General features: G+C 50.3%; 1 protein-coding gene across 1 annotated transcript in view; it reads right to left on the reverse strand.

Moving 5' to 3' along the window:
* Positions 1-23,930, reverse strand: part of LOC112113917 (neuronal vesicle trafficking-associated protein 1) — a 46,027-nt gene that overhangs the window by 6,118 nt on the left and 15,979 nt on the right. The window contains exons 2-4 of the mRNA XM_024210374.2: positions 15,936-16,088; positions 7,657-7,776; positions 1,973-2,086 (exon numbers count right to left, since the gene is read on the reverse strand). Of these exons, the coding sequence (XP_024066142.1) occupies positions 1,973-2,086; positions 7,657-7,776; positions 15,936-16,073 (372 nt within the window). The 5' untranslated portion in view covers positions 16,074-16,088. The remainder of the gene's footprint in view (positions 1-1,972; positions 2,087-7,656; positions 7,777-15,935; positions 16,089-23,930) is intronic.

A 23,930-nucleotide genomic window follows, 5' to 3' on the forward strand; every position in this document is an offset into this window, starting at 1 on the left:
CGCAGGCCCGGATTGTCACAGACTCATAACCTGTGTGGACTGGGCATGGAGGGGGACATGAAGTGAATGCACTGGCTGGTGGGTTACAGTGATCAGCAAGAGAGGCGGGAAGCATGTGTATTTGGGTGACTCACACCACAGTTCATCACAGCTTCACAGTGCTCTCTTCACGGCGCGACCATGTGCCGCCCCCCACACACAGAGTATCAGCAGCGGTGGAACCCCCTCGACCATTACACCCCTCACTTAGGGAAATGTGGCCTGGCCGGAGAGGAGAATGGGGAGTTAGAGGCACCCAAACTACAATGCCCACGTGGCACCGCCTCACAATGGAAATATTTTGGTTTTCAGGCTGCCCGTTTTTGGACCATTCCGTGGAAACCAGGCACTTCCCATGAAATATTTCATTCCATCAAAACCCCAATTTTCCATCAAAAAAGATTTCTGACCAGGCCTACCCCAGCTCCCTTGGCCATGCTCCTTTGCAGGCAGCAGCATTGGGGGTGGGCATGGGCCCCTGGCAGGGCAGGAGTTGCTGGCACCTTGTGCCACTGCTGTCCCCTCCTTGTAAACTTTCCTCCAGGTGGGCTCCTCCCACTGGGTCAGCACCAGCTTCCACTGGCAAAAAACCCTGCACTGAATTGGGCCCTTGGCATGGTCTCTCCTTACCACCTGCCCCCCAGCCCGACATGGCAGGCTGCATCCCTCTGATATTCAGCCCTCCTCATACACACAGGCCAATTACAGGAGTCAAGGCTCACCGGGAGGAGGCGCAAGGAGAGTTCTGCTCCAAGAACACACCCTGGAGCACCCCCCCTTTGTGCCTCGGATGCCCAGCAGTCACAGCCTGCCAGCCTGAAGATGGGGGGATATTCCATCCCATGAAGCCACGCACTTGGTTTCTGCTGCTTGGGGCACAGACACAGGGGTTTCTTTTTCCAAAGCAGTAAATGTGTTTCCACTGGGAAAGGGCCATTCTTAGTGGCATCCTGCATCTCTGCATTGCGCTCTGAAATCATCCAGCAGGGGTGCCAGCTGGAGGCCAGTCTGGGCATGTACAACAATGGTGTGCAAACGGCTCACGTAGCCAGAGCACTGCCAAGGGTGAGAAATAACACACTGGACTGATCCTGGGCAAATGCAAGCTAATCAGTGATACACAAGTACTCCGAGTAAGGCACATGCTTGGCAAAAAGCCCTGGGGGGAGGAGCTAGAAGTGTGCTGGAAAGCACAGCCCCAGCAAGCTGCCAAACAAAGCAGTAAAACAGCCCCTACGTTTTGGGCAGCATACAAAAGGGCAGCAAGTCGGAAGAGGGAGCTGATTCAGATTCCCTGGGGATAGACAGACAGACTGACAATTCCCCTCTTCTACAGCACAAGAGCACCAAGTTCAGTTCTGGGCATCGCAGTATCAGAGGAAGGTAGGCAAATTGCTACAGCAATCCCTATGGTTGTACCACTGGGTAGATCGTATCAGCAGATCTCTCCTTCACATCACTCATAGGACACTTTGCCCCAGTCAAGAGGAGCAGGCATTTCGCTCTGCAGGTGTGATGCTTGCTGGGGTCCCCCCGGAGGATCCCTGCGGACATGGGGTGTCTGAAGAAAGAACACAGCCAGCAGCTGTGATCAGCTGGTTATACCGTTCACCCACACTCATCTCCACCTCCATGTCAACATCGCTTACAAGACACTTACTGGGCGATACAGGCCAGTGTCAGGGTTCAGCAACTGACCTTCTCAAAAGCACAACATCCCAACAGTCCCAAAGGGAGCTCATCCTCCAAAGCCGAGAGCATGGACAGCTGAGGGCCCTCAGCACCAGGCAAGATCGGGGCCCATACGCGAGCCAGGGCAAAGCATAATGCAAACATTTGACACTGAGGAGATGGCAGCGTCCTTCCTTTCCCAGCACCACCATGAGTAAGGCGATAACCGAGACAGGCCAGAGGGAGACAGGGGTCATCTTACCTTAAACACAAAGCCCTCTGGGCAGCTCAGCTGGTCGTACCACAGTGCCTTGTACATGACCAGCATGAGCAGGCAGGCCAGGAAGGCCATCGTAATGAGAATCAACCCCGTCAGCTGGAAGGAAAGGGAACAAAACAGAACAACTGGCATGAGCCCAGATGAAGACGTTTTGTGTATTTTTCGCAAAAATCCCCAAACCTGAAGACATCGACAAACAATGAGAGAGGGTACCCTGCCTTGATGAGACCGTCACCATATCCAGGTCAGGTGTCCACACAGACCTTACAATGAGAGGGGCGGTGTTACCTTTGTATATGGCACTGGTAGGACCATCACTGGATACCATGTCCAGATCTGGTGTCTGCATTTCTAATCAACTGGACCAACTGGAAAGGATTTGGAAGAGAGCGATATGAATGATTCAGGTCTGGAAACCTGCCTTGCGGTGAGAGACTAAAGAAACTCAGTCTGTTTCATTTATCTAGGAGAAGGTTAAGAAGTGACTTGATCATGGTCTACAAGCATCTCCTTGGGGCAGAAATTTCCAATAATAGAGGGTTGTTTAATCTTGCAGAAAAGGGCAGAACAAGATCCAGTGGGTGGAAGCTAATGCTGGACAAACTTGAAATAAGGAGCACATTTTAAATGGAGGTTAGTTAGCCCCTGGAACAGCTCACCAAGAGACATGGAGGGTTCTCCGTCACTCGGAGTCTGGAAAGAATGTCTCTTTCTAAGGGATTTGCTCTAACTCCACTGCATGTTCTGGGCTGCCTGCAGGAGTTACTGGTGGGTGGGGGGCTCGCTAGCCTGTGGTGGGCAGGAGGACAGACTGGATGGTTGGAACTGTCCCTTCTGGCCTCTATGACTCTATGGATTCCAGAGGGAAGCAGATGGCCATTGCAGCTGCAGCCGTGGGGCGGGGAATATGTGTAGGCCCAAGATAAGTAGATAGAGTGATGTCACTGGCAATAACTCATACCCTGGTGGGAGAAAAACAGGCCCCAGGAACTGGCCCTGACAGAACGTGTGTGACATCATTTATAAATCGCTCAATAAAGCCGCTTCTCCTTCCATAGCGTGGGATGGAAATGCCCGCTGGTGCTGCCGAGCATGGGCAGTGTCACGGTGCCCACCTCAGGCACACTGGCTAAGGCCAGGCACCCAGTCTGCATGGATACGAAGAAAGTCAGTCAGCAAGGGAAGGCTCATTTTCACTTCCAGAACTTGCCTGGCTGGCTCTGGGTGGCGCAAGGTCTGATGTTATTTGTCTTATACCCAGTGGCTGCAAAGAGCTTTCCCTGCTTCCTCCAACAGAAAGCTTCCTGGGGGGGCTGGCTTGTTGGTTCTGAAGTTCTATTTTTGGCTGTGACTCATAGTGTGAGAGCTGCTATTTACAGCTGCATTAAAGCACCAGGGCCCAGGTGTGAGTCAGACAGCGAAGACAGGGATCTCTTGGGTCATCTCTGCCCATTCCAGATTGTGCCACTTGTGCAGAGCCAGCCTCTGTGGGCGGCTCAGCCTCTGGCCTCTCCATCACCCGCACCAGTTCAAACTCCCTGATCCCACAGGGGTTGTACAGTGTGGATGGGGGCACGGTCAGAGGCACCTGATTTTCCAGTTCGCTGCCCTAACCAAAATGTTCAAAAAAAATATGGTTTTTGAGTCCAACTAAATGTTTTGTTTCATTTTTAGAGCTTTAACCTTTTTCCATTTTTTTTTCAAAATAAAATGGAAATCCATTTCAAAATGAGAAGTCGTTTCAAAAGGAAACATTTTATTTGGGGGGATTTTTATTTATTAAAACAATTCAGCGAATTCAACACAAATTCACAGAATGTCTCAGTTGATCTAAATCTGCCTTTTTCAGTAAAATAATTCTGGCTGGAAATTTTCACCCAGCTCTGGGACCGACCCCCAGCCCCTGCTCCGAGTGGGGATGTGCTGCAGCTCCCAGACGTATGAGGAACTCACAGCTGGAGCTCAGAGCCAGGGGAAACTTTATGAGGGTCACACAGCTTCTGAAGACGACTTGGGCTCCCCCCCCAATAGACCCAGCTCCTCTCTTCTCCGGCAGACCCGATGGATAGAAACAGCTTCTCCGGCAGACCCGATGGATTCTAACCCAGCCCCTTCTGTCTCTCCAGGGAGTGGCCAGGCAACCCACTCCCTTCATTGTGATTCCTAGGTAATGCTAGGTGAGTGCTACATGGATCCCATGGCCGTTTATTTCACCTTGATGCTGACATGTGTTGCAGAGCTCTGTGTGGGAAGCAGGAATTCCCCACTACCAGCACATGCTGCACTCAGGTACATGACTTATCAAAGAGAAGGGGAAGAGGGACTAGGTCACGGTCCTGGTTTTTGTAATGCCAGAGGGAGTTTTCCATATCCCCCGGGACCCTGGGGAGAACTGGGCCCCTGGGACCAGGCCAATGGACAGAATACACCAGTACACCAGGGAGATGTTGGTGAGGACACCAGAGTTAAGATTTGCGCTCATACCAGGGACACATCCTCTTTGGAAGAGCACACTATATCCTCAGCGCTCAGCCTTTGTGTATTGAACGGACTGCCTGGGAATTTACAAGTGTACCCATTCATTAGTTTAGAAGTTAAACTACAAATGAGTCCTTTAGGAAATGGAGCATACTGCATCTGACATGTTCTTGTCCCAAATGGCCTTATTGGAACAGACCAGCCTCTTCAGACTTCCCATGTAGGTAAAACTCACTGAAATCCAGTGCATAGGTTCCATTTGAAGAAATTAGGTTATAATTAAAGACAGTTATTGATGATGTTGTATCTAGTTGTTGTGATTTTTTGCAGAGCAAAAGATAGCCCAAGATGGAGTTAAGTCTAAGAGTACATCAGTAATTTAGGGTAAAAACATTATAGGGATGGTGCAATTATCCCCCAAATAAGTGTTATAAACCCAGGAAATTCAGAGGGAAAGTTTAACTTAACAGAAATCCTACCATTGTAATAGGATATGGAAAAGCATCCAAACAACCTTAACTCGGCTTTGCAGAGATGCTGTGCAATCACCCTACATTTATGCACATTAGTGGGTTCACTCCCAGATTAGATGAAGCTGCTTTAGAGACCCATTAGCTCGTTCTCTTTTTCTTTTCTTTTTTTTTTCCCCCTCAGAAGATATGAGGTGGAATCTGAGTAGGGGGAGGGGGCAAAGGAAATGCATCAGAAGCCTGGTTTTCAGACCGGGCTCTAGGTTTGTGGATGCAAAGAGACAACTAGATGCACCTAACAGCTTTAACCACCCCTGGCCGCAAGTCACTGCAGGAACTAACCCATGGCTGTCAAACAGGAGGTCAGGTTGAGACTGGACTGAAAACCAGGCTGTGTTTGTAGGGGTGTGGATGTGGCTATGGCCTCAGCACACCAGACCAACAGCCCAGGGTCTGGTACCCAACAATAGTCAGGACCAGAGGCTGCAGAGGGAGGGGCAAGAAAACATAATGGGCATGTCTGGATAAGCTGCCTGGGGGTGGTGTCTTCCTGAGTGGGGGTGTCTTCCTGACCCATCTCATCTGGTTAATGCCCTGCCTGAGTGTGTGTATCTCTTGTACCCTACCGGGAATGTTATTGCCCTTATACAGTCTGACACGGTATAAGCTCAAGGGTTTCAAGTGTCCACAAAGCACACGTGGGGGGATGAAGAAAATTAAGGTCAGATTTCCCCTGAGTCACGGGCTACTCAGTGTGAATAGGGAGGGCAGAATATGGCCCCCAGAGATCTCTACGTGCAATGAGGAGAAGGATCGAAATTCAGGAGTGCGAGGTAAGACTGGCGAGTCCTAAGACGGGCCCTAAAGAACGTGCAGCTAAGGACAATCACCCTGGAAATTCAGAGGGACAAGAAACAGCCAGTGTGACTTCTCAAGGGACCGGAGACAAAGCGCACCAGGAAAATCGGGACACTGCAGAATGTTTGGCCTGGGCCCTCCAAACAATCTGCATCTCTGGAGGCAGAAGTCACCGGACAGCCAGTTAACCCAGTAGCAGTGAGACCGGCTCATAGGGAGTATATTATGTCAATCCACGTTAGCCATGTGGAAGGGAGTCTGCTGTCACTGCCCAGTCCACATGGTGTTCACTGCAGACGCCCCTGCCAAGTGCATATCAGAGCCAGGGGGTGTGTGAGCCTGTGGGGCGGGAACAGCAGCAGTGAACAAATAGCCACACCCTTGTGCTGAAATGGCTACAAACCCGTCGTCCCCGGGCTCCATCCTGCCTCTCCTCTGAGCCTAAGGTGAATGAACTACAGGGACCCACGGTGTCCAGGCTCATGCAGGGGTGAAAGTAGAAATAGGGTCTTACCGGTACGGGGCTAGGTTGGGGCCAGGTCTGGCCCCCAGAAGGGGCGGGGCCTCGGACAGAAGGGGCAGGGATGGGGGGGGTCAGAGCCAGCCCCGGCCCGCCCTGTACCGGTAAGTGCCCTCCCCCTCCCCCGCTGGGGTAGCAGCAGCAGCCGGGGGCTCCGGCAGCGGGGCTCCAGGGTCTATTTAAAGGGCCCAGGACTCCCCTACTTCTACCGCTCCGGCCCTTTAAATAGCCCCCGGAGCCCTGGGGTAGTGGCAGGGCTCCGGCGGCTATTTAAAGGGCCCAGGGCAGTAGAGGCAGCGGGAGCCCAGCCCTTTAAATAACCCCCGGAGTCCCACTGCCGCTATCCCAGGGCTCCAGCGGCAATTTAAAGGGCCTGGGACTCCAGCCGCTGCTGGGAGCCCCAGGCCCTTTAAATTGCTGCCTGGGGAAGCCGGGCTGCCCCGGTACGGCGCACCAGCTCTTGCCGGTATGCCATACCGGGGCGTACCGGCTTACTTTCACCTCTGGGCTCATGGCACTGCCATATGCCCAGGGACCCCAAGGTAGAGGGGCACAAGGGATGGGTAAACACCCCAGCTTTGGCCCTTGGTTCGGCCAAGCACTGAAAATTCAAACCCAGCTTCTCTAAGTCTGCCCCTCACCTACAGCCCCACTCCCCTGCTGTCCCCCGAACAAGCCCTTTCCCAGCAGGCCCCATTTCCCTCTCCCTCTTCCATTGCCACCTGAGCCTCCGTGGGATGCAGAGGGGTGGCTTCTCCTGAAGAAAACCAGATCCTGTTCCCCCCTACTCCACCTGTGCTGTTGGACTAGGGCACCTTCCTGACACACTCACTGCAGTGACTGCCTGGGGGGCTGGTCAGCACCAGGGCCTCCTGGCCATCCCCAGGGAATCTCATGCTAGCCACCTCCTCCTGGCCTGTCTGTAGGACTGTTAACCCTTTCCGCTCTCCAGCAGAGGAAGCAGCCCCAGGCACAGACCGTTCTACAGCCTCAGGCCCCCCCTTGTCCCTCCTTCTCTTCTGCCCTTTCCCCCTCACACTGCCCATGAAGGAGGCGGGATCTCCACCAGCACAGACCGGCCCATGCACTGTTCTGTAAGGAATGTAAATCGACTTGCTCCAGTTTCAGGCTGCTGGCTTCTCCTCTGAGGACAGAGAGCGGGAGGTGACACGCTGGCCCCTCTCCTGGCTAAAACAGGGCTGGTCTGAGTTAATCTGGATTATTCACTGAGTTAATCTGGATTATTCACTTTTCCCGTTTCAGTGTCAATGTGAGAGACAATCCCCCAAATCACAATCCCTGCTGAGGCGGGGGGGGGGGGGGGCTGGAGAATGCTTTACCTTGACCTTCTCTGATACTTCATCGTATAGGTTTATGTTCAGCTTTTTAATTCCTGGGACATGTAACTTTCTCTTCTTCTTCTGCTGGAGCTGGTACTCTGTTCTGGTCTTGACAATCACCTGTGAGGAGAGGAATCCGTGAGCGGTGACCTGTATACAGCCGGACGAGGTTGCATGGAACAACTGCTCAGACAGGCAAAAAGCAGAGCAGACTGGGGGAATGGGCCTGGGCCACTCGCAAGTAGCGACTCACCAACACCATGTTTGGGGCTTTCCTAATGGATCATCACAGCTGCTTGGGGGCCGAGGACAGAAAAAGTAGTGAGGCAACAAAGCTCATACCAAGAGAGAGCCACCCGTAGCCTCCTCCTGCCCTAATCCCCCCAGCCCAGAGCTGCTGGCAATGCCAGGAGGGCTCAGCATATTTCTGAAGGGAGTTCTGCTCCCAGTGGCACCGCAATAAGTGGCCTCCCAAGAGTCCTGCTCATTTGGTAGTGAGGCCAATAACCAAAAAGCAACCTGACCTCCAGCCGGATTCATGCAGCAATGCAGGGCAGGTCACCATTTGCTACATGTATGCCTAAAGCTAGGCACCTAACTCCATAAGCGGTCTGGTTGTCAGAGGTGCTGCATACCCCCTGCTCCTACCGAATGAAACCAGCAGGAGCCAGTTTTTCAGTGTCACTGACAATCTCTGACTCACATGACTGGGTGTGGATTTAGGAGCCTAAATTCTGGTCCCTAGGTTTGCCAATGCCGGCCTGCATTCAGATTCCACAGTGCGAGCTGTGTTTGGCTGCAGACATGGTGTGTGGTGCAGAGAAAACACACCATGGCCATCAGGAGCCAGGCTGAACTGGGGCTAGCAGGAGACAGAAACCATGGTCATTATTAGTCTTAAAGGTGCCACAGGACCCTCTGTTGCTTTTTACAGATTCAGACTAACACGGCTACCCCTCTGATACATGGTCATTATTGTCACAGATGACTTGGGGAGCCTGACTTGAGGCCCTTTCAGAGGGGCTGGTTTTCAGCAAATTCTGAGTAGTAGCTCTCTGGAAATTGGTCTCTGCAAGGCATCTCCAGGCCCCAGAAGGGAGGCACTCAGAGTGACTAGTCACCTGTGCAATCTTGGACCATCCTTTCTGTACTTGCCGGCTGAGTGAGAATGACCTGGAAATCATCAATGGAGAGGGATGGTTAGCGAGCGGTGCCAGTGGGAACACAATGGGCCCGCCAGCTGTGAGTACAATCTCTTGATCTTGATGCACCACTGCACCAGAAGTAACAACTGAATGCCCTACCCCCCTTCTCTGCAAGGGGTATAGTTCTGTGGGGAGCAGGGATTCCCCCAGGCCATGATTTGCCGGCGGAGTCCCTCACAGCCATGACTGCAGCCCATGGCGTGGAGGGGTAGCAATTCACATCTAAAACCGGGCACCCAAAAGGCCTTTCTGAACGCACACCAGGGCACAAGGCACCTTACAGCAACACAGAGTCCCCAGCAGAGCAGCCAGGCAATCCCCAGCCACACAGCCAGTGAGGAAGGATCATGCTTTGAATGGTAAAATGATTGCATAGATGCTGCTACAGATGAAGAAAACATTGGAACCCTCCAGCAGGGAGAGCCACTGGATATGCTCACTACAACACAGCACCCTGCTCCAGCAGGAGAGAGTCATTCCGGCACCGAAACCTGAATCTTAAATCACTACAAACATTGAATCTGTGGGAAAACATACGAGCTGATTAAATTCATGAACCGATGCAGAACGGTATGGTGCAAACACAAGCCACGCACACCAGTCAGGAAGCTAACCTCAGCCCTGCTCTTTCCACTACGTACACTGAGGCCTGACCGACCCTCATGGAACAGATTCATCTGCCTGGGCTCCTGCTAAACAACTCAAATTTAAGGGGCCAGAACCTCAGGTCTGGCTGAGCTGTGCTTGGCTCAGAACTGGAGGGGAGGGAGCAAAGGCGGCTTTAAGCCATCCCCCTTTACCCTAGGGGTAGCCAGGAGCACAGCATAAATTAAAGCAATCACAGGGCTCTATTTACGCTGTGGTAACAGCCTCCTAGGGACCATGCCACTGGCTGGTGGTGACTGGAGCACAAGGCCCCAGGGCTCTCCCACCCTCAACATGACCCCTACACCAAGAGGGACCCAGGGGCCTCTTGATGCCAGCTGGCATGGAACTTTACAGGGATCCCCTGGGTGAGATACATCCCTAATAATTCACCAAGAGTGGCATGTGAGGTCTCTTCAGAGAGCCAGTAGCCCACTGGTCCTCCTAGTCATAGTGAAATGCACGTATGGGATAGTTAAGAAGTTATGTATTTATAGTGGGAATTATGTCCTTAAAGCCTCGACATTAAAAGCAGGCCACCAGGAAGTGACAGGGCTTGGACAGATTCTGTTCAGGCAGGGGCAGACGACACTTATCTCTCTGGCTGGTCAGGTGTGTCCCGTGCATTGTATGTATCACAATGGAGGCCTCTCTGCATTACTGAGCCTGATGCTAATCAAAAGAGTGCAAAACCTACCAGAGGAACACTGCAGAAAAATGCAAAACCAGCAGGGGGCAACCTGTTATCAAGCAAAGACAATGGATTCTTGGGGTGTAACTGGGAGTACTGAGGTACTGCCAGCATCCTTTGCCAAGGAGCCAAACCTCAGCATCTTCCGTCTTAGGAAAGGGGGGTGGGGCTCAGAGCCAGCCTGGCTGGAAAATGCTGCAAAGACTTTGCGTGAAGTACAATGAATTCGATAGGACAGCATCTTGTTAATTCAATCTGAACTCTAGAGGCGTGTTTTGATTTGATTTTACATGTAACCATTTGTTTCCAATACTTTGGCTCGCTGCTGCTCGACTCTCTACACCTTGTTCAATACACTTGTACTTGTTTTCACGATAGTCAGATCTAGGTGCTGTGTGTTAAGCGGAACTGTGATCTGGGATGCAACGTATAGGCTGGGGTCACTGTTCCTTTGGGAGCAGTGTATCTGTGAATACTATGCGTGTCCAGTGGACCAGGGGCTGGACACTCCAGGGGACGCTTGGAGGGCTCAGCGGCTGGAGCGTGCCCATTGCTAGCTTGCAGAGGCACAGCCCTGACGGCCCTGGGCACTGCGTCACAACCAGGGGATTCATGTTCACAGCGTCATAGATCCCAAGGCCAGAAGGGATCACTGTGATCATCTAGTCTGACCACCTGTGCAGCACAGGCCAGAGACCTGGCCCTGCCCCTAGAGCAGATCTTTAGGAAAACATCCAAGCCTGATTTAAAAATTGACAGCAATGGAGAATCCACCACGGCACTTGGTCAGTTGATCCAATGGTTAATTATCCTCGCTGTTAAAAACGTGCGCCTTATTTCTGGGAAGGCCAAGAGGAAATGAGATACGTCCGGCACACCCAGGTCCACACCTGCCAGGGAGTCGCTGTGCAAAGGGAATAGCCTGCTCAGGGCAGTTTTCTGTCCCTGAAGCTCTGCAGGAGCAATGCAAATGGGATGGAGTGGAGCTGAGAAACCAGCCCCAAAGCCTTCCCTGCACCTGATATGGTCAAACCCCAGTGCGAACTGGGGGTGAACACTCTGCCCTCCCTTCGCTCGGGGCACCAGGCAGCCGAGCACTGGGGCCACAGTGTCTGCAGGTTGCTGGTGACGAGGTCCTGCTGTTGTGACAGTCAGCACCCTGTGGATTGAAGTGGGGACCTCCCAGGCAAAAAGCACAAGGCTGCGTAGCTGGGGCTGTAACAGGCACATAGCCTCTGCAGATCAGCATGGTGGGGACTTGTCACACCCACTCTCCAGCAAATTACACCAGTGTCCTCTTGTGACAGCCCACAGGAGAATGTGCCAACGAGGGATAACCTGGAAAATAACCCCCAGGATAGTTCAGAGTCAAGCCCTGAAGGGTCCCCATGTCCTGACCAAAGTCCTCTCTGCCTGCAGGCACCCAGCAGCAGCTGAACACGTGTGCTACAGGCATGCTTCACCAGACGGATGGAGGCCTGGTCTACGTTACATGGTTAGGTCGGCATACGCTGCCTCGCATTGACCTAGCTGTGGAAGTGTCTTCACTTCAATTTGGCTTCCGCCCACGTCAGTGCCTCTCGACGCCGATTTAGTAACGCCACCTCTCCAAGCAGCACGGAGTCACGGTCGATGTCATTCAGTTGACGCGGTGTCAGTTTAAACGCTGTGTTGCTTACATCAACTGTTACTGGCCTCCTGCAGCCTTCCCACAATGCCCCATGCTGACAATGCAATCGACACAAGCACTCCTGGTGAGGATGCACACCGCTGACACAAGAAGCTGAGTGTGCACACACACAAGTGATTTAATAACCGTGGTGGCTGTATCTGACATAAGTTAGGTCGTCATAATTTTGTAGTGTGGACATGGCCGAGGAGCTGCAGACTTTCTGTTACAGTGCCAGAGAAGCCCTACAGACCTCCTGTGCCATAAAGAAACCACTGGATGAATACAGCCCTCGGTTAATACCCTTCTGCAGCGTCACCCAACTCCTTCTCCAATAAGGAGTGAGGTCTGGCCCAGTGGTAACAGCCGATCATCCTGACTGGGAGAAAACTCCCAAAAGCAACTGTGCCAACAAAGTCTGTGCCCTGAACTCCCGGTAACAACAGCTGTGATCCCCCGACCAACACCGCACGAGGACACCAGCCCCTTGGTACCACTCCAGCAGCAAACACCCCCCAACCCAAAGCCACACGCTCACTCCAGAGCGAGCCCTCATTCATTTCTGTATAGCCACACCCCAAAACTCGCCTCCTCTCCATCTCCAGAACCAGTGACACGGGAGACGAATACAAGAGTGACTGGCACCAACAGAGACAAGGCAAGAGCAAACCATGGCTCCCTGCCCACAACCGGCAGCCTGGCATCAGACCCCCAACAGAGATGTGCGCAAAGCCAAGCAAAACTCTCACCACATGCCAAGGGACAAGTGGGACACTGGAGACACTGGGCCAGATTCTCTGGTCTGATACAGCCTCTTATGCAGCATGGAGCAGCTAGAAATTCTCAGCAGAGCTCCCCATGCTGGGGACTCTCTGATTGCATAGCCACTTTCCACACCCTCTCCCCACATCAATGGAAGGAGGGGATGGGCCAGGGTGTTGTGGGCCCAGGCTTATTCTGGTGACATTACAGTAAGTCCCCTCTGGCCTAACCTTCTCCAGGGCTGGGCAGCCAAGGGGCAGGAAGCTGCCGCTGGCTCTCTGCACTCCCACTCTCCGCTATGTCCAAGTGCTGCTCTGATGCAGTGGAGAATGGGCGCCACAAAGCACAAAGCGAGAGGAGTGATGGAGGAGCCAGGGCCAGGGGAGACTGAAATGCAGAGACACTCGCTCCCCCCAGTGATGATGATGTTCGTCCATCGTTATCGATGAAGACCTCAACAACTCATTCTTTCGATGACCAGGCTTTGTGCGTCCGAAGATGACTGATCAGTACGATTCGGGTGTGAAACGTCCTGTCACACATTGGGCAAACATGTAATGGCACTGTCGATGATGTACGAGCAGCTCTGGACTTGCGCAGCTCACGCTTTTTTTCAGCCTCAGCAATACGCCTCGCCTCAGAGGTATTACTGCCTGTGTGAATGAGGCTACGCCATGCTGAATGGTTCAGTGCGAAGGTTTCCCATGTGGCGGTGTTGATCTCGAAGGACTTCAAAGAGGTCTTCAGCGTGTCCTTGAATTGCTTCTTTTGTCCTCCATGGGAGCGCTTTCCCTGAGTGAGTTCTCCGTAGAAGAGCTGTTTAGGAATGCGTTCATCTGACATTCTCACAACATGTCCGGCCCACCTGGTCTGGGCTCTCATCAGCAATGTGTGAACTGACAGCAGACTGGCTCTAGTAAGGACATCAGTATCGGGTACTTTGTCCTGCCATCTGATTTTTAGAAGCTTTCGCAGACAGGAAATGTGGAAGTGATTGAGCCTTCGTGCATGACTCCGATAGACAGTCCACGTCTCGCAGGCGTACAGCAGAGTTGGAAACACCACTGCTCGGTAGACCTTCAGCTTCATTGATAGGCTGATCCCTCGACGTTCCCAAACATTGAAGCGCAATCGGCCAAATGCAGAGCTGGCTTTAGCAATTCTGCAGTTTACTTCATCATCGATTGACACTGCTCGGGAAAGAATACTGCCCAGGTACATGAAGTGGTCCACTGTCTGAAGTCTCTGTCCATTTACAGTGATGGACGGTTCTGAATACGGAGCGTGGGGAGCTGGCTGGTGCATGACCTCAGTCTTCTTGATGTTAATAGTGAGACTGAAGTTATTGCATGCAGTTGAAAACCCCAGGTTAGCAGAGAGGAGCAAAGACTGTCCATCCAAAACACAGAGCTGAGAAATTGGGCTTAAGGAGAGAGACGACAGAGACAGCATCACATGGGGCAGCTCCAAGTCCCCAACCCAACAGCCCCAACTTTGGCCATCGGGCAGAGGGTGCTCAGCCAACAGCCAGCTGGCAATTTTTCCGACAATGTTTTTTGGTTGGAAAAAGCCAACTGCATGAGCATTTTGATAAGGCCGATAAGGGAGGCTGAGTCCCATCTGGTTTATTCTGGTCCAAGACTGTTTAACATGCATTCCTGGCAGACACTCATGGATGTTACAACCCACATTCAGGACCAATTTCCTCACCACTCCCAACTGCCCCTCCCAGCAGAGGGTGCCCTAAGAGAGGGGATGATGTGAAGGATGGCAGGCCTCGGACCCGGGCATCCCCAGACAGTATTCAAACCATGGCCACTACCCAGCAGTTCACCTGAATGACTGGAGAAGGGGGCCAGTAAAGCTCTACCTCACAAAGGGCCCCACCCACAAAGCTCCTGACTGGGGGAGATGTCCAGCCCCACTGATTGGCTGGGAAGCTCTATATAAACCAGAAAGAGACACAGGAAGTTGTCTGAGCAAGTAGAGGAATCTTGACTAGCTCCTACTACAGACCCTGCCTACTTGCCTGACTGCTGAGCCCTGCCTTTCCACCTGTTCCTGCTTCCTGCCTCACTCCACCCTTGTCCTCCAGCCCTCCACAGAGGCCCCAGCATACACATAGGGGTGGAGTCTCATTCACACCAATGCTCCTTTCCACCACTTGTTCTGGCAGGGTACATGTGCACACTGTAAGACCCCTTTACAGTGGCACAGCAACGTATAGCGGCCTTAGTGCAAACGAGAATCACTGGCCCAAGGGTGGATTCTGCTGCACTGACTATTGTTGAGTTCCCCTGAACGTGTTGGGGCATGGCTGCACACATCCCGGCTGGCACAGTCCAATTCCCCTTGAGCAAACCCAGACCCAGTGTTGTGTTTGCCAATTGTTCACAAAGAAGTTTGGATTTCCCTGAATTGGCTCCTTTCTGCAAAAGTGTCCATCCCTCACTCCTGGGAAACAAAAGTGTTGCACAGAACCAGAGACCTATTTGCACACATTGGCTTGCACACACTGACTAGCTAGCATGCAGATGGCATGTTTTTGCTCAGTGAGCCCCAGGGGGAGGACCCTACCTTGGGAGAGCGAGGGGCCTGTGGTGAGGGGGTGATGGAGCTGCTATCAGAGTGCTGTCAGTTCTGAACGTTAGCTTTAGTCTCAAAGCTTAGCTACGGGCTAAGCACAGCATCTGTCCATGTTCTCGAACCAGCAAATAAAGAGGCACAGACACCATGGCCTGAGAGCAATTCTGGCCCAGGTCCCCAGCTGGCACGAAGAGCCCAATTTACACCATCTGAGAGCCTGGCTCTACTATGGGAAAAGGTGAGGCGCCCCTGGTTAATCACGCCCCCACATAACCGAATCCAGAAGAAACTCAATTTTATTCACTTCATTGTTTTTTTCCTTTTCAGAAAAAAATCGTGTGAGGTAATTTTCACTCACGAAGGAAATTGTGGCCCCTTTGTCACTGGCCCAAGGGTGGATTCTGCTGCACTGACTATTGTTGAGTTCCCCTGAACGTGTTGGGACATGGCCGCGCACATCCGAGCTGGCACAGTCCAATTCCCCTTGAGCAAACCCAACCTCAGCAGGGGGATTGTGGGAACAGGGGGCATGCTGGGCTTGGCTGCTGGTTTCACACACAGCACAGGGCCCCGGGAGAACCGGAAAGTGATTAATAGCTCCTGAGAGGCAAATGAAGCAGCAAAGCACCACTGCTGCCCCATCAGACAGGGTGAGGGGGCCAGCAGGGGCAGAGGGGACTTGCACTTGGTGTTGGCCACCGAGGGGCACCGCTGGTATTACCTTGTCAGGGAAGGGCTGCTGTAGCTGGTTGACGTCCAGCGGCGTTATCAAAGGGATGTTGTCAAAGCTGTCATCACCGCTGCCGGTGCCCTGCTCCTTGTCCAGCTTCTCACAGAGATTGCTGCCCAGTTTCACCATGGTCAGATAATGCTGCTGAGAGGGAGGGAGGGAGGGAGGGGCAATAGGTCAGACAGTTGCTTGGTTTCCAGAGACAGCCGCGGGTTACCCAGAATCCCGTTTTGTCGGGCCGTGATCACGGCAGCGTCCCTCTGTGCACAGCCGCACAGCACCACAATGCTCTGAGCTAACTGAGTCCCAGAGCCCCAGACGGGGCTGGTGGGGTTTTGGCTGCACGCTGGCATGGCCATGGCTGGGACTGCCTGGAGAGGTGCTGGCGAGGCCCCGTCACTGAGCCAAGGGAGCTGTGCAAGCTGTTCCCCGCTGGAAATCCCACTGTGCAGCCCTTCCAACTACCTTCACTGAGAAATGGATCAAACTGTCCCATCCCTCACCCCCTACTCCTTTGCTCCCAGCTAGTCTCTCAGCTATAGATGCCGCCCCCCTCAGTGTTCCCACAGAGAGGCTGGGTCCCATGTTCAGATTTGGACCCAGTGCCACCAGGTTCAGAGCTGGGTGGATCAGGGACTTTGTACCATGCCTGTTGCCAGCTGTTTGCATATTAGGGTGACCAGATAGCAAGTGTGAAAAATCAGGAAGGTGGTGCGGGTTAATAGGTGCCTATATATGACAAAGTCCAGAATATCGGGACTGTCCCTATCTGGTCACCCTATTGCATATCCAAACAGCAGTAAGAGGACTCCACCCACCGTCAGCCTCCCCTTCCCAGCCTCTTAGCCAAGTGTCCAACACCGACGCCCAGTGCCTGGGAAGCAACCGTGGCCCACGGAAGAGGTCTAGTCGGAATGACTGGGACAGAGCAATCCCTCCACCCCTTGCTGCTTGCACAGCTCCCCTACAAAGAAACTGCACCACTGATGGAATGACTACACAGCATTCCTTCCAAGACTGAACACTGCTGGCAAGCGAACAGGAAATTGCAGGCTGTATGTAACAGCACCTCCAGTGATTCCTGCCATAACTTTATGAATGTGCTACTGGTCAGCTGCCCAGGCCTCCCAAAATCTCTCTCAAAGCCATAAAAACACACTCAGCACAGACTGAGCCCAGCTCCCAGTTCTCCTGAACTAGCCAGAGACAAACTACAGCTTAGAACCAACCTGACTGGAGCGAGGGCTCATGCATGCATGTGCCAATGTCTCCAAGGCCAAGTGTTCAAAACCCATCAGTCAGGTCCCAAAGTCAGGAGACCTGGTTAAAATCAGGAGGTTTGTTTAATAGTCAGTGCTGGGGTTTTTTTTGTTGCCCTTAGGACACACTTGGGTTATGCTTTCCTCCGCAATCAGAAGGGCTAAAACTTTTTTAAAAATGAAAGCTGAGATTCCTCTGACTCCAGGAGCTGAGGCTTTACAAAAAGCAATTACTGCAAGACTTCTGACAAAATTCCCAAAGTTGGCAGGACGGGAAGTCCATGGATTTCGGCAGGAGCTTAGCAGGTGCTCTGAGGGCAGTGCCAAGCCCCTAGATCAGAACCAGCCCATACAGAGATGTTAAGTATTTTGAGATAATTGGCAATCAGTTCATGGGATATGCAAAAGTCTAGTAAGCACAAGCTCTTCAGCACTTAAATACAGAGGCCAGGCTTGCAGGCTGCTCAGCCTCTCCTGTTATTCTTCATATACTCTTCTGAGGGTTGGTCACTTTCAAAAATCTGTCTGCTTCATTTAGGTGCTTTAAATAGGAGCTGTCAGATACTGAACTCTTTGAAAATCTGGCCCCAGATGCCTAGATATGGGTCTAAGCAACGGTGGGCTTCGGAGCCTGACTTTAGGCATTCTGCTTTGCAAGTGTCGGCTGTATTTTCAAGAATGGTTTTATGATGTTATTCAGAAATGTGAGCAGCTCAAAGGGATTGAAGATCAGCCCCAAAGAGCTCTTTCAAAACACCTGACTTTTTCAGCCCTAGGATGCAAACACCTTAGAGACATGGTGACAAAAGGTGTCAAAGAGAAGATGAGGATGGGAGGGGCCGGATCATGGGACAATTATTCCTAGATTCCAAGGCTAGAAGGGACCACTGTGACCATCTAGTCTGACCTCCCGCATAACACAGGCCAGAGAACTGCCCCACAACAATTCCTAGAACAGATCTTTTAGAAAAACAGCCAATCTCGATTTAAAAATTGCCAGTGATAGAGAATCCACCGTGACCCTTGGTACATTGTTCCAATGGTTAATTATACTCACTGTTAACAATGTACGCCTTATTTCCAGTCTGAATTTGTGTAGCTCCAACCTCCAGCCATTGGATCATGTTATACCTTTCTCTGTTAGATTGAGGAGTCCATTATTAATATTTGTTCCCCACGTAGGTACTCATAGACTGTAATTGCACACCCCTAACCTTTTTGTTAAGCTAAATAGATTGAGCTCCTTGAGTCTATCACTATAGGGCAGGTTTTTTAATTCTTAATCATTCTCGTGGCTCTTCTCTGAATCCTCTCCAACTTTTCAACATCCTTCTTGAATTGTGGACACCAGAACTGGACACTGTATTCCAGCATCAGTTGCACCAGTGTCAAATATGGAGGTAAAATAACCTTGCTACACCTACTTGAGATTCCCCTGTTCATGCATCCAAAGATCGCATTAGCCCTTTTGGTCACAGCATTGGACTGGGTGCTCGTATTCAGCTGATTAGCCAGCCCTCCACCCACCCATGTCTTTTTGGAAACTGACTTTTCCAAACTCAGGTCTTGTCTACACTAGAGAGGGTATTGCCATGTAGCTATACGGACTAGCTAGACCATCATTACTATACTGGCAAAGGTTTCCAGGCTACACGTGGCCTGCCATCATCCATGAGTTCTTAAAGCCCTAAATGAAAGCTGTTCACCCCCCACCTCCAATAGCACAAACCATCAGTCATAGGTTCAGTGCTTAAATAAGAAAAGAACAAAAAAAAAGGAGGACCAAAGGCCAGTGCAAGGCACAGTTACGGCCGTTTGAGCACCTTCGCCGCACATTTCCCGACCCTCTGGGATTCTTTCACATTTAAGATTAGCTCTGAATGCTCAGAGTTTCTGATTCTTGTTTAGGGAATAATTGTAACGTCCCTGCAAAAGTGTTCATCCTTAAACCACTAATATGCACTCTCAGCCCTCACTTCCACAGAACACTCCCTCTCCCTGGGAAGGGCTTAAGAGATCAGGGTGGGGGGCGGTTGGGGCACAGAACAGCCCCCAGTTCAGAGCCCTGCCATAATTGCTATTGTCAGTTATTTGTTCACAGGCGATTTCCATATATTCCTCCTGCCTGAGCAGCGCTCAGGGCCCCCAACCCTCCCATTCCACTGACACAGGGTCCCAGAGGCCCTCCCTGTCTTTCTGTCCATTTTCTTCTTCTTGGTGATTGGGGGAGTGTCACAGGGTCAGTCCAGAATCAGATTCCACTCCAGGAGAAAGAGAGCGGCTTGTGCCAGGCAGAGTCATTCATCTGTTTATGCTCCTTCCCTCTGATTCCTTATAGCGCCATATGGGATGTTAGATAACGAATCGCAGCTGCTGGCTCTGGTGTACAGCAAGACAGGAAGGTGGGACAAGGGCATGGGTGGGAAGGCTATTAAGCATCCAGGGTCACATCCAGCACCCAGAACTACTCCAACCCATGAAGCTCAGCAGTGACCCGACAAGCCACACATCCTCTGTAGAGCCGGAAAGTGCTGGATGTGTGCTCCCTGTGACCCGCACTGTGTATGTACCAGCTGGGATCCCAGTCACAGACAGGGCGCTGGGAGCAGGGACCCCTCATTAACCAGCTATATCCGCTTCCCGAGTGCACCAGGCATCGCTATTAAACCTACCCCCAGGGCCACATGCTCTTCCTGTTTACAAGTCCTTCTTTGTAATAAACCTCAGTCCTCCCCTGTACTCCACAATTATAAACAACCTCTGCACCATCTCTACAGACTGATGCATGATGAGCGAGTGACTCCTTCTGCCTTGTACCTCTGCTCTAACGTATGGCACAGAGAGGGTCGGTGTAGCTGGATTGTTAACTGGTTAAAAGATAGGAAACAAAGGGTGGAAATAAATGGTCAGTTTTCAGAATGGAGAGAGGTAAATGGTGGTGTCCCCCAGGGGTCTGTACTGGGCCCAGTCCTATTCAACATATTCATAAATGATCTGGAGAAAGGGGTAAACAGTGAGGTGGCAAAATTTGCAGATGATACAAAACTACTCAAGATAGTTAAGTCCCAAGCAGACTGTGAAGAGCTACAAAAGGATCTCTCAAAATTGGTTGACTGGGCAACAAAATGGCAGATGAAATTCAATGTTGATAAATGCAAAGTAATGCACATTGGAAAACATAATTCCAACTATACATACCAAATGATGCGGTCTAAATTAGCTGTTACCACTCAAGAAAGAGATCTTGGAGTCAGTGTGGATAGTTCTCTGAAAACATCCACTTAATGTGCAGCGGCAGTCAAAAAAGTGAACAGAATGTTGGGCATCATTAAGAAAGATAATAAGACAGAAAATATCCCTATCATATTGCCTCTATATAAATCCATGGTATGCCCACATCTTGAATACTGCGTGCAGATGTGGTCGCCCCATCTCAAAAAAGATATATTGGAATAGGAAAAGTTCAGAAAAGGGCAACAAAAATGATATGGGGTTTGGAACGGCTTCCATATGAGAAGAGATTACTGGGACTTTTCAGCTTGGAAAAGAGACCACTAAGGGGGGAATATGATTGAGGTCTATAAAATCATGACTGGTGTGGAGAAAGTAAATAAGGAAGTGTTATTTACGCTGTCTCATAACACAAGAACTAGGGGTCACCAAATGAAATTAATAGGCACTGGGTTTAAAACAAACAAAAGGAAGTATTTCTTCATACAACGCACAGTTAATCTGTGGAACTCCTTGCCGGAGGATGTTGTGAAGGCCAAGACTATAGCAGGGGTCAAGAAAGAACTAGATAAGTTCATGGAGAATAGGTCCATCAATGGCTATTAGCCAGGATGGGCAGGGATGGTGTCTCTAGCCTCTGTTTGCCAGAAGCTGGGAATGGGCAACAGGGGATGGATCACTTGATGATTACCTGTTCTGTTCATTCCCTCTGGAGCACCTGGCATTGGCTACTGTCAGAAGACAGGATACTGGGCTAGATGGACCTTTGGTCTGATCCAATATGGCCGTTCTCATGTTTTTATGGTGAACACCAACCAGTGAATGAAACACTGGGATTTGCAGGGCTGATTCCTTCAACAGACAGAAAAATCATCTGATCAGTGTCAGACACCCAGGCCTGCTCTCCTCAGAGCCATGAGCCAGGTGCACTCAGAACCATCAATTCCAAGGCCAGAAGGGATTATGGTGATCGTCTAGTCTGACCTCCTCTAGAACACAGGCCCCAAAATAATTCTGAAACCAGATCTGTTACGAAGACATCCAATCTCAATTTAAAAATTGTCAGTGATAATGAATCAATCACAACCCTTCGTCAACTGATCCAAAGGTTAATTACTCTCACTGTTAAAAATGTACGCCTTATTCCCAGTCTGAATTTGTCTATCTTCAACTCCCAGCCATTGCATCATGTTAGACCTTTCTCTGTTAGGTTTCAGAGCTCTTTATCAAATATTTGTTCCCATGTAGGTCTTTATAGACTATGATCAAGTCACCACTTTACCTTTTCATTATTAAGCTAAATAGACTGAGCTCCTTGAGTCTATCACTATAAGTGATGTTTTTTAATTCTTTAATCATTCTCGTGGCTCTTTTCTGACCCTCTCTAATTATCAACATGGTACTTGAACCGTGGGCACCAGAACCAGACACAGGATTCCAGCAGCGGTCGCACTCAGTGACAAATACAGAGGTAACAACCTCTCTACTCCTGTTCAACATTCCCTGTTTATTCATCCAAGGATCACATTTGCGCTTTTGGCTACAGTGTTGCACTGGGAGCTCATGTTCAGCTGATTAGCCACCATGACCCCCAAGTCTTTTTCAGAGTCACTGCTTCCCAGGATAGAGTCCCCCATCATGCAAGTACAGCGTACATTCTTTGTTCCTAGATGTAAACATTTACATTTAGCCATATTAAAATGCATGTTGTTTCCTTGCACCCAATTTATAAGTGATGCAGATCGCTCTGCATCAGTGACTTGTCCTCTTCATTATTTACCTGCAGCCCCCCTCCATAATTTTTGTGTCATCTGAAAACTTATCAGTGATGATTTTATGTTTTCTTCCAGGTCATTGATAAAAATGTTAAATAGCGTAGGGCCAAGAACCCATCACTGTGGGACACCAATGGAAACACACCCACTCAAGAATGATTCCCCTCGTACAACTACATTTTGAGACCTATCAATTAGCCAGTTTTTAATCCATTTAATGTACGCCATGTTAATTTTACATTGTTCTAGTTCTTCAAACAAAATGTTGTGTGGTACCAAACCAAATGCCTTAGAGAAGTCTAAGTATGTTATATCAACACTATTATCTTTATCAACCAGACTTTCAATTTTATAAAAAAAAGTATCAAGTTAGTTTGACAGGATCTATTTTCCTATAAACACATGATGATTTGCATTAATTACATTACTCTACTTTAATTCTTTATTGAGTGCCATATCAGCTGCTCCATTATCTTGCCCAGGATCAATGTCAGATTGACAGGCCTATAATTAACCAACTCATCTCATTTACCCTTTTTAAAAATTGGACAATATTAGCTTTCTTCTAGTCTTCTGGAACTTCCCCCGTACTCCAAGACTTATTGAAAATCAACATTAATGGTCCTGCGTGCTCCTCAGCCAGCTCTTTTAAAACTCTTGGATGCAAGATATGTGGATGTGCTAATTTAAAAATGTCTAACTTTGGTAGTTTCTGTTTAACATGCTCCAGAGATACTAGTGAAATGGGAAGAGTGTTATCACCATATGAGGAGAGTATTTCATCTGTTTTTCTCTAAATACCGAACAAATATTTATTGAATACTTCTGCCTTTTCTGCATTATTGATAATTCTACAGTAGAACCTCAGAGTTACAAACACCAGAGTTACGAACAGACCAGTCAATCACACACCTCATTTGGAACTGGAAGTACACAATAAGGCAGCAGCAGATATAAAAAAAAAGCAAATACAGTACAGTATTGTGTTAAATGTAAACTACAAAAAAAAAATAAAAAATAAAGGGAAAGCAATATTTTTCTTCTGCACAGTAAAGTTTCAAAGCTGTATGAAGTCAATGTTCAGTTGTAAACTTTTGAAAGAACAACCATAATGTTTTGTTCAGAGTTACAAACAACCTCCATTCCTGAGGTGTTCATAATTCTGAGGTTCTACTGTACTATGTCCATCCAGTAATGGATTGATACTATTGTCAGGATTCTTTTTGTTCCTAATATGTTTTAAAATCTCCTTATTGTCCTTAACTCCGCTGGCCATATGTCATGGAGTGTGGGGGGACACAAGGCCCTGCACCCCCGGCTTCCTGCGATTCACCATGACTCTCAGCCAGCCAGTAAAGCAGAAGGTTTATTTAGACGACAGGAATACAGTCCAAGACAGGTCTTGCAGGCACAGACAACAGGACCCCCCCCAATTAGGTGCATCTTGGGGCCCCAGGGGCACCACAGCCCCCTGGGGGGAAGGTCAGAGCCCCGTCTGCCTGCCAGCCGTTCCACCAGCCAGCTCCTGAAACTCTCTCCCCAGCCTTTGTTCAGTTTCCCGGGCCAAGATGTCACCTGGCCTCTAACCCCTTCCTGGGTTCTCATGTTAGATGCTCAGGTATTCTCCCTCAAGGCCAGTCTCCCATCCCCCAATGCAGACCGTCCTAGCCCCACTCCCCTGCCTTCCCAGCCAACACTCCCCACTCAGCATTCAAAGACCA

The sequence above is a fragment of the Terrapene carolina genome, unplaced genomic scaffold (genome assembly GCF_002925995.2).
Source record: "Terrapene carolina triunguis isolate 2854851 unplaced genomic scaffold, T_m_triunguis-2.0 Scaffold148, whole genome shotgun sequence".
Taxonomy (NCBI): Eukaryota; Metazoa; Chordata; order Testudines; family Emydidae; genus Terrapene; species Terrapene triunguis.